Source organism: Panthera onca, chromosome D2 (genome assembly GCF_046562875.1).
Source record: "Panthera onca isolate mPanOnc1 chromosome D2, mPanOnc1 haplotype 2, whole genome shotgun sequence".
In the NCBI taxonomy this organism is placed as follows: Eukaryota; Metazoa; Chordata; class Mammalia; order Carnivora; family Felidae; genus Panthera; species Panthera onca.
Window position 1 is genome coordinate 35,255,616 of NC_138349.1, and position 12,002 is coordinate 35,267,617.

General features: G+C 36.8%; 1 protein-coding gene across 1 annotated transcript in view; it reads right to left on the minus strand.

Moving 5' to 3' along the window:
• The window catches only part of MARCHF5 (membrane associated ring-CH-type finger 5), a 59,071-nt gene that overhangs the window by 33,053 nt on the left and 14,016 nt on the right, over window positions 1-12,002 (minus strand). The window contains exon 2 of the mRNA XM_078434587.1: window positions 5,870-6,072. Within this exon, the coding sequence (XP_078290713.1) occupies window positions 5,870-6,072 (203 nt within the window). The remainder of the gene's footprint in view (window positions 1-5,869; window positions 6,073-12,002) is intronic.

Consider the following 12,002-nt stretch of genomic DNA (forward strand, 5'->3'; position numbering starts at 1 on the left):
CCCAAACCAAACAGAAATAATAAAGACTAGTGTGGAAACACATGAAATAGAAAATGGAAAAATGGAGAAAAATCAATGAAGCCAAAATTTGGGTCTTTAAAAAGATCAACAGGGGCGCCTGGGTGGCTCAGTCGGTTAGACGTCCGACTTCGGCCCAGGTCACGATCTCATGGTCCGTGAGTTCGAGCCCCGCATCGGGCTCTGGGCTGACGGCTCAGAGCCTGGAGCCTGCTTCTGATTCTGTGTCTCCCTCTCTCTCTGCCCCTCCCCCGTTCATGCTCTGTCTCTCTCTGTCTCAAAAATAAATAAACGTTAAAAAAAAAATTAAAAAAAAAATAAAAATAAAAATAAAAAAATAAAAAGATCAACAAAACTGACAAACATTTCACTAGACTGACCAAGAAAGAAGAAAAAGATTCAAATTACTAAAATCATGAACGAAAGGGGGGACATTGATATTAACCTTACAGAAATAAAAAGGATTATAAAAGAATACTACAATCATATGCCAACAGATGAGATAATCTAGATGAGATAAATTCCCAGAAAGACACAAATTACTGAAACCGACTCGATAAAAAAATAGAAAATCTGAACAACACTTTGTAACAAGTGAAAAGATTGAACTAGTAATCCAAAAACTTCCTATAAAGAAAAGCCCAGGACTATATATGGCTTCACTGCCACCAAACATTTGAATTAATGACCAATCATTCACAAACTCTTCCCAAAAAAAGTAAGAGGAGGGATCACATCCCAACTCATTCTATGAGACCTGGATTATCCCAAAACCAAAACCAGTGAAAGCAATCACAAGAAAACCACAAACAAATATCCATTACGACTACAGACAGAAAAATCCTTAACAAAATACTCGCAAACAAAATTCAGCAATATCTAAAATGTATTAGGGGTGCCTGGGTAGCTCAAGCAGTTAAGCATCCAACTCTTGATTTTTGCTCAGGTCATGATGTCACAGTTTGTGAGATTGAGTCTCATGTCAGAGTCTGCTTGGGATTTTCTCTTTCCCTCTCTGTCTGCCCCTCCTCCACTTGCTTTCTCTTTCTCTCAAAATAAACTAAAAATAAGGAAATAAAATGTATTAAACCACGATCAAGAGGAATTTGGGAATTTGTCCACGAATGAAAAGTTGGTTTAACATATGAAAATCAATCACTGTATTATACCATAATAATAAAGGAAAAAGAACACACAATCATCTCAACAGACTCAGAAAAAGTATTTACCCTTGCATGGTAAAACCATTTCACAAATAAGGAAAAGAAGAAACATTCTCAATTTGATGAAAGCCAGATGAAAAGCTCAGAGATAATATACGTAAGAGCAAAAGACTGTTTTTCTCCTAAGATTAAAAACAAGACAAGGATGTCTGTCCTAAACGAAGTACTGGAGGTTGCAGCCAGAGCAATTAGGCAAGAGAATAAAATAAAAGCAAACAGACTGTAAAAGAAGAAGTACAACTCTTTCTATTCACAGATGACATGATCCTGTATAAAGAAAATGCAAAGCAATCCACTTAAAAACGATCAGAACCATTAAATGAGTTCAGCATAGTTTTACGACATGAGATTAAAATACAAAATCTGTTTTGATGCATCTGAATAACCAATCTGAAAATAAAATAATTCAATATATTTAATATAGCATCAGAAAGAGTGAAATACTTAGGAATAAATTTTATAAAACAAAAGACCTGCACACTGAAAACTATAAAAATGTTGTTGAAAGAAAGAAAAAGAATCTAATGTGAAAGTCTCTGGTACTCTCCTGGGAATCAAGAACTCTGCCCTTTGAACTCTTCTGTTTGGCTAAACAAGAGTACTACCTGGTCTTAAACTTCATAGATATGCTTTAATAAAAGACAAACCTTTTTTCAGCTGGTATCCCCTTCATGTTTTAAAGTAATGTTTCTTAAATTTAACATGTACATAACTTATCTGATGATGTCATAAAAATGCAGATTTTGATTCAAACTGGGGATGGGTGGGAGGAGGGGCTGAGGTTCTTCATTCCTAACAGCTCTCAGATGATTCCAATATTGCTGGTTCTCAGACCACACTTCTAGCAGTTTTTAAGTAATTGCATACATGCAACCGGCCTAACTCACTAGGAGAAAGAAACCATAAGATGGGTGGCAAATCGTGAGAGGAATGAGTCTGATGGATCTTTTAAGGTTTTCATAACCAAACACAATATATTCCCTATCAGTAATTAACACACACTTGCCACCACCTCTCCATTGTGGCCACCACTGATGCAGCTAGCCAGCTAGACTGAGGCTAAATCCATATAAAACTTATAAAACCTGTTATACAAAGATCATCCCACAGAACTTTAACCGTCACCTCTTACTCTGCATTTTTTCTCTAGTATTCCTTTGTCTAGTCAATGTCTCTCACGTGTTATTTGGAGACCAGTGGTATAGTCCCAGGCGATTACTCTATCAACTGGTCTACAGACAATTTGATGAAAAAGTAAAAATTTTGATCACCAAACATTTCCCAAATTTGAAAAGATAAGGACTTTAAAGAAAATTCTTTTAAGTCTTTAACTGTTATGTTTCGAGGGTCACACATACTCTACAAGGATACTTAAGAGGAGACTGTTTTGGCTAACAAAGCTTCACATCATGAGAACTGTTCACATTGGTTAAACATGTATTTTGTTATTATTATGTGTTAAATCTCAAATTTAAGAAAAAGAATCAATGCCTCAAAGGTTCACTGAAGAGCAAAAGTGATAAAAATACATTTAACTCAGAATGTCATAAATGATAAATGATATACTATCAGAGTTTAAATAATGTGATCTTGGAATGGACTGTGGCCAGTGAATTAGAATTAGTTTGCACAGAAGACCTCCTTGTTCCCATTGTACTGTAACACATTATTAAACAGGGACTGAAACATTATAAAACAGGGACGAGAAGCCACTAAAGCATTCACAGAATTTTCAACCACTCCAGCCTGCAATCAAAGCCTGCATTATGAATTTTGTCACTGAAAACAAAGATAAAAACTGTAGTCAAAGGAACTTCCAACTTACTTTAACAAAAACAGGCATAAATGGTTAGTGAAACATTAATCACGAATATGCTAAAAGAAAACAATCTGCTGGCAAAATTCTATCATCAGATGACACTACTGGACATTTATGTTTGGTACACAGTAAGAACAATTACTATTACAGATGCATATTCTTAAATATTTTGTTTTATGGCTGGAAGAAACCACTAGTGTTCAGAATATGAATCAACTCATGGCATATACACCATGTAAATCAAGAAATATATGCAACTTTTAACTGATTATCAGTGAAAACATGAAACAGAAGGGATTTTCTTTTAACCAACAATTATTTTTGAACCTTGACTTGAAAAGGTATACTGGGATCAGTATGGCCAAGCAAGAGGACTAGCCATGTGTGTAACAAGAGTATGGCACCTGAAAGCCAATTCACACATGGCTTCATTTATCGACAACAGCTGGCATTTGCCAGTAAGCCGCCTATTCTTGAGTTAGTGTTAAAAACTGCATGGCTAAATGGGTAAGGGGCACTAAGGAATCTACTCCTGAAATCATTGATGCACTGTATGCTAACTAATTTGGATGTAAATTAAAAAAAAATGTTACAAAAAAAATTGCATGGCAAACTATGAATATAATTCAAACTGCAGCCCTTGAGCAGGTATCTTCAGCATGTTATCTCGTCAAGAGAAAAGAATGCTAATAAAAACTATTCAAATGAAGTACACAAACTTTTTTTCACGAAAATGACAGTCAGTAAATAATTTCTACGATTATCTGTGGTTTACTCAAGTGGCAGATCTCCATGGCCAACAGTAGAGTGAATAGCGTGAACTTGTCATTTGAGGGCAAAATTCTTAAGGTATATTAAGAGCAAATCGTGATACAAATGCCTCAACCAAAAGAAGTCTGACCTTTCCAACATCTAGCCATTTTCTCTCCTTGTGGCAGAAAAAAATCAATGTCTTAGTATTAGGTATACCTAACAATCATATTTAATCATCACACTAGACCTAAAAACTTTTTAGAAATGAATACAACCAAAAGGAGAGATTTACCAGTGCCACCTTCCAAAATGAAATATTCAGTGTCACTGCTGAGTGCCACTCATTTGTCAACTCAGTGCCTCACCTAACACTGTATGTAGTTTTCGATGAGAATTCCTGTAATAATTTTTGTATCCATCCAAATATAAATATCTAAAACACCTAACAGAATCATCCTATACTTCCTATTCCCAAAAACCTATAGTTGAAAAGTGAGATTAGTAGAATTAAAGAGTTGGAAAAAAAAGTTAAATATGAAAGCTTAACTTTGATTTTAGTGAGCTACGTATCAGTATGGTGAAAGAATACAGCAGTAATTAATTGCTTTTCCTGATGTTTAAATTACTTTAGAATACTGCTTTAATATTATTAGTTGACTCTTAACACAGGTTTGACCTGCATGGCTCCACTTATAAGTGGATTTTTGGGAATAAATTCAGTGTACAGTACTATAAATGTATTTTCTATCATAATTTTCTTAACATTTGCTTTTCTCCAGCTTACTTTATTGTAAGAATACAGTATATAATACATATAACATATAAAATATATGTGAATTGGCTGTTTATGCTAGCAGTAAGGCTATGAGTAGATAAGTTTTAGGGGAATCAAAAGCTGTAGGTGAATTTTTGACTGCACAGTGTTAGTACCCCTAATGACTGTGTTCAAGAGTCAACTGTATAATGGAGATGTGTGACTTACTCTTTTGTCTTTATTTAAAATCCATGGTCTATTTGAAGACCCATCATGTGGTCCACAAATTCTAAATGTTTGAGAAACACTACTTTCTCTACTACTTTCCTTTTATAAGAAGCTATTATTTCTTCCTATGAATTATGCTAGGGAAATTTTGTTTACCCTTATTATTAAACTTCTCACATTAGAAAAGCACTTCATTATCTGCATTTACATTGCCTATTTTTATTTTTTTTTAAAAGAGGGTCTTACTTCAATATGTATAGCCTCTAGGAAAAACAAATCTAATAATTATTTCAATTTCTCCTTGAACCCTACTCCCCTTGAAAGTCATTCTTTCCATCTGACCTTCCCAGAACCTGAACTGCCTTCATATACCTATTATAGCCAAGGTGATATTAAAAATGTTTAATAACTGGTATAAGCTAAACACCAGAGACACCATAATCACGTGGCTGTAATGGAACGTGGTAACTAAATATCAGCCTTACTTACAGCTTCCTTTAAATCATCTGCTCTACTTTTTTCAATGCTAGCCCCATTCTAAAAGATCTCTGGTTATTACTTCCCTGCCCAAGTTGCAGAAAGAAGAAAGTAGTTTTCATGAAGGATAACCACATAAATTGGAATCCAAAAATGAGATTAACACTGTCTATTAAGTCTTTAACTTCCCTTTTATTCCTTAATAGAAGAATTAAGGATAAGTATTAGAAAGAACACATTGTTGTTTTTTTTCTCATACATCAATGGTCTCCAAAGAATAAGGCTCTTCTGGTCAGCTCTTTATTATAGTTTTGTTATTTGATTTTATCCACAGAGTCAGATGTCCCAGTTTTTTATCCACTCAACCAACATAAAAACATTTAATACACAGACAAATGGGTGGGTTTGAGGATATATTAAGGATAATGTAAACTATTAGCAAAACAAAAAAATAACATTCAGAGAGGAGATAACAGAAAGGGAATAGAGAAATTTGCAAAAAAGCAAAGAGATGGGTCACTTTTAAATAAACCTGAGATCATAGAGTTAAAAAAACAACATCACATATATCTTTGTTGTTTTTCATGATCTGCTTACCCAACTTTGGAAAAACTATTAAGTATTCAGCATTGCATTGAGGACATGCCACTCTGGCTGTACTGTTTCCTCTTTGTTTTTCATCTACCCAACGCTGTAGACAAGCCTGGTGAACCCATTTTGTAGATCCTCTGCACCTGCATGGTCTCACCCATTCAGCTGTTCTATCATCTTCATCAGTGGCAAAACACACCCAGCAACTTCTGTAAATTAAAGAGAAATAATGACGTTATCTTTAAGACCCCAGCCTCCCTTCCACCGCAGCACTCACTTAATGAGATAAGCCTACTATGTTATAATATAGAACCTCTACTTTACATTCAAATACCAAGGTGACAAAACAATCAATAGATTTCCAGTTGGAGTTTCTTCTTTTTGGTTTTTCCTTATATTCTTCTGCAGAATCTTGTTTTCTGAATTTTCCTTTTATGTAATTCCCTCCATCTTTCCAATAATTCTTCACCTTCTCTTATGAATCAGAGTGCAAAAAGACAACCCTCAAGCTGCTTTTGTTTTAGAAGACCCTAATAATTCTTTGGGTAAGCACAGAAATATGTGAAATTCAGTGTTTTCCCCACTTCAACAACACTAAACCTCTTCAACTTGGAAAACTAAAGGATTATACAAATAATTTCACTATGGTCTCATTCAATTTTCAACGGAGGGGAAAAATAATTTCTCTTTCTGGTAAAGAATGACTATGTGAAGAGGGAAAGATTATTAAGTCTTAAAAAAATAAAGGGGGAAGAGATAAAGACATCAGGATAAACTGTTTTAGGATAGTGATATAATAAATTTGGGCCTACATGTTTCAAGTATGAATGACTTTCTTTTTTCTGTGGAGTTATATTTATTATATTTGAAATCTAGAAGTCTCAACTCTGAGATGTTTATATTAAAAATGCAATTGAGACGGTTAATTTTAAAACATATTCCAGGGGTGCCTGGGTGGCTTAGTAAGTTAAGCATCCAACTCTTGATTTCAGGTCAGGTCATGATCCTACAGGTCCCTGAGATTGAGCCCCACATCAGGGTCTATGCTGACAGCTTAGAGCCTCCTTGAAATTCTCTCCCCCTCTCTGCCCCTCCCCCACTCACAAGTGCTCTTTCTCTCAAAAATAAATGAAACTTTAAAAAAGTTAGAAAAAAATGTTTCCCATTTTGCTTTTCTTAGAGTGTGTGCGCATGTGTGCAAGTGGGGGTGAGGTGCAGAGGGAGAGAATCCCAAGCAGGCTCCTTGCTCAGCAGGGAGCCTGATGTAGGGTTCTATGCCACAACTCTGGAATCATGACCTGAGGCAAAAATCAAGAGAAGGCTCAACTGACTGAGCCACCCAGGTGCCACCCACCCCCCCCAATTTGGTTTTAAGAATACTTGAAGTCTAGGGGCACCTGGATGGCTCAGTCACTTGGGCATCTGACTCTTGATTTCGGCTTAGGTCAAGATCTCAAGGTTTGTTGAGTTCAAGCCCTGGGATGGAGTGTGCTTGGGATTCTCTCTCAAATAAACTTAAAAAAAGAGAGAGAAAGTACCTCATGAAGTCTAATTTTTTCTTGTGGAATTAGGTGCAATTCATTATTTTTTCTCCCAATTGACACAAGTTGGCACTGATTTTCATTAGGGCAAATACAGTTTAACTCCATGAGACCATTCACTTCTCCCTGCCCCCATTGAAGTGTGTACAATTAGAAACTGCTAACTGAAGCTTGTTATCTACTGTGCACTTAAAAAAAATTTTTTTTAACATTTATTCATTTTTTTGAGAGAGAGAGACAGAGCGTGAATGGGGGAAGGGCAGAGAGAGAGAGGGAGACACAGAATCCGAAGCAGGCTCCGGGCTCCAAGCTGTAAGCACAGAGCCTGATGCGGGGCTAGAACTCACAAACCGCGAGATCATGACCTGAGCTAAAGTCGGCCGCCCAACTGACTGAGCCACCCGGGAGCCCCTCTACTGTGCACTTTAAAAAATGTTTTAATGTTTATTTTTGAAAGAGAATGAGAGAGTGCACAGGCACGTGTGCACGCACAAGCAGGGGAGGGGCAGAGAGAGGAGACAGAGAATCCGAAGCAGGCTCCAGGCTCCAGGCTCCAGAGCTGCCAGCACAGAGCCTGACACGGGGGCTCAAACCTACCAACAGTTGAGATCATGAACTGAGCTGAAGTTGGACACTTAACCAACTGAGCCACCCAGGTGTCCATCTACTTTGCACTTTTCATTTAATTAAATAAATTGCTTCTGTCAGAACTAGCTTAACTATGCTCAATGGGAAAGACTAGTCAGGTACTGTAGATTCATGAGGTCTCCAGTCCTTGTAGGACAACATATATTTTAACTGGGTGCTCCAATTAAAAACTTCCAATTAGAACAGGTAGGAAAACTTCCTATTTTTTTTTTTTTTAAGTAGGCTCCATGCCCACTGTGGGGCTTGAACTCATGATCCTTAGAACAAGAGTTGCATGCTCCACTGACTGAGCCAGCCAAGCACCCCAGAACAGGGGAAAAATACTTAATTCATAGCAACATCCAAAACTGTGACTTTATTCAGCTTTCAAATTCAATCAGGTTTCATACGACCTAGGTAAAAATGGGAGGTAGGCAGTGTTTGTTTAGCACCATGACCCACCTCAGTCAAGCTGTCTCAGCCCTCATACTACCTTATGGTTATCTAAAAGTACCCCTTCCTCCTCTCCATCTTTTAAATTTTATTGTGGGGAAATATACATAAAATTTACAACTTTTAAGAGTATAGTTCAGTAGCATGACGTACATTCTTACTGTTGTACAACCATCGTCACTATCCACAGTTTGGGTATAACTATATAATTTACAAAGTTTTGCATACATTTCAAATGACAAGTATAAGCAAACAGACTTGGTTAACTGAGGTGTTAGAATATATGTGCCCCACAACTGAGGAAATTTTGTATTTGTTTACCTCTGGGAAATGAGATATACAGTTGTGATAACAAAACAGGCATAATACCTAGCAACGTTCTAGGTTCTTCTAAGATTTTCATTTCAACAATGAGCAGCATATGTAGCTAAGTACATCTAGACCAGCATAATTAATCAGCATTAAGGTGAATCGAATAAACCCAATTTCAGTCACCAGGAAAAAAAAAAAACGTAAAAATATATCTCCTCAGAACCTTAGTACCAGGCTGAACCAAACGAAATTGCCTACATTTATCTGTTTTAGACCTACATAAATGGCAATCTCATATTTCAATTTAACGCAATTACTTGTATAACTATATTCCCCATAAATTCTCGTCAGTGTAAGTTTATCTTTCTTAAACATTTTTTAAAGTTTATTTATTAAAAAAAATTTTTTTTAATGTTTTATTTTTGAGTGAGAAAGTGAGACAGAACGTGAGGGGGGAGGGCCAGAGAGAGGGAGACACAGAATTGGAAGCAGGCTCCACTCTGAGCTGTCAGCACAGAGCCCCACGTGGGGCTCGAACCACGAACCGTGACCTGAGCTGGAGTCGGTGGACACCCAACCGACTGAGCCACCAGGTGCCCCTTATTTATTTATTTTGAGAGAGAGGGAGAGTGCGCGCGCAAGAGTGAGCGAGCGCACAAGCAGGGGAGGGGCAGAGAGACAGAATCCCAAGCAGGCTCTGTGCTGTCAATGCAGTCTGACAGGGGGCTCGGCTCGATCTCGCCAACTGTGAAATCGTGACCTGAGCTGAGATCAAGAGTGGGACATTCAACTGACTGAGCCACCCAGGTGCCCCTTTCCTAAAATTTTATTATGAAAAATTTCAAACTTTCAAAAAAAGCTGAAAAACTGTTCAGTGACTACCCTTTTTCTCAATATCTACATTCTATAATTCTTGTAATTTTGCTTTATATGTCCTTTACTCCATATTCGTTTATCAATCTTTTACTTTTGATTACTTCAATGTTGAGGCATCAGTATATTTCACTCCTAAACACTTTTACAGTTTTACTTTTTAGAAGGTACTCAACTGACATTTAAAGCAAGCACTTTCGGATGTTTTCTAATTTCACAACTATGGTAGATAAGGTAGTTGAACGGTGATTTACAGTGGAAACTCATTAGGAGTTAAACCTAATAAGAATTGTTAACACAAATAACCTTGTTTTGTTTGATTCATAGTGATAGTATACAGTTTACAAATTTGGGTTTTGAAGCTAAGCCTCATACAGATTAATTGAAATTATCTTACAGATGAGATATTAAAAGAAACCTTATTGATACCAATACTCTCAAAAAAGTGTGCCTGATTTTCAACATCTACCAACTTACCACATCCATTTTCTCTTTATTTCAACTGTTAGTGTTAATCTGATGATGGTCATTTGAGATCAAATAGGAAACTTCTGATAACACTAAATCACTTCATCTAAAAATTATAGTTTAGATACAGATAAATATGAAATGGAAATCTCTAACAATAGTAGAGACATTGCCAGCAACATTTACTGAGTATTCACTGGGTCCATGTGGCTGCACAAATAAAATAAATGGAAGATTGTATCTATTTGGAAAATCCTATAAATTAACTGGGGTCACATCCAACAAACAGAAGATTTAATAAGGTTCCAGAAATTACCATAGGCATACCTTAAGAAGAAATTGAAGGATCAATTTGGATAGATCAGAGAAGGCTTCAGGGAGGAGGGATAGTAGAAATTAGCAAAGGCAGGGACAAATGATTACAGAGATTCTTGAAACAAAGTTTCCTGGACCAGCAGTTTCAAGATCACTTGGGAACTTGCAAATTCTCTGGTTCCACCCCAGATCTACTTAATCTGAAACTCTGAAGAAGCGCCTTGAATTCTCTGAAGGTGATCCTGAGGTAAAGTTTGAGAACTGATGGTATAGAAAAATGGCAGGTAGGGAAAAAAAAAAAAGGCACAGAGATTGGTGAAAGCAAACCATTATGAAGGAGACATTTACTAGATTTGCTTAAGTCAGAAATAAGTGCTTTTTTCATATAAATAACAGTATAGAACTATGTATGCTGACAGTGCTCTTGAAACCATGGTGAATTCCTAAAAACCGGCCAGACTTTCTGCAAGAAGTGTTGCAAGCACCAACTCCATGAAGTGACACAGTACAAGGAAGGCAAAGATTCTCTTTATGACCAGGAAAAGTGGCGTTTATGACAGGAAGCAGAATGGCCATGGTGGGTAGCCTAAGCCAATTTTCCCGAAAAAGGCTAAAACTACAAAGAAGACTGTGCTGAGGCTTTAATGTGTTGAGCCCAACTGCAGATCTAAGAGAATGCCGGCTATTGAGAGGCAAGCATTTTGAACTGGGAGGAGATAAGAGAAAAGGGCCACATGTCACATGGTCCAGTTCTAAGCTTCATATTTTAAAATCTTGAGGTTATGTTCATTTCAAAAAAAAAAAAAAAACAAAAAAAAAACGTAACACTACAGAAAATGCTAATTTCTAAAGAATTTATTGATTTACAACCTTACTACATATAGGAGTTTACTCTATTTAATTTGGAAAGAACATCAGTCTGTGATATAAGGGCCAGATAGATGGGAATATATAACCATATAAAAATAAAAATGGTTACATGAATGTTTCTAGGCAAACAGCCTATATTATATAGGACAGAGTTACTAGTCTTCAGGGTTGGAAAAAAGGAGGGGAAGGAACAAAATATGAATGTGTATGAATCCTTTTTTTCATTTAAAAAAAATTTTAATATTTATTTATTTTTGAAAGACACAGAGTGTGAGCGGGGGAGGGGCAGAGAGAAAGGGAGACAGAATCTGGAACAGGTTCCAGGCTCTGAGCTATCAGCATAGAGCCGGATGCGGGGCTCGAACTCACAGACCGCGAGATCATGACCTAAGCCGAAGTTGGACGCTTAACCAACTGAGCCACCCAAGCGCCTCTTTCCTCATTTTTTAAAAACTTCTGATAGACTGACCAGGAACAACAGCTGAGAAGGTCTTATAATTATGCTTTCCCTCTCTGATTCCCCATATCCTACTCCCTTTTTGGTGAAATCTATTTCAGCTATTTATTCTCTAATTCTCTGCCTTCTTTCAGTGAGAAAAAGAGGGGACTGAAAATGACAGGTTTATTCTCAAGATCTTAGAATGAGAGAGAAGCTTATGGTTTAATGTACAGCACGATTT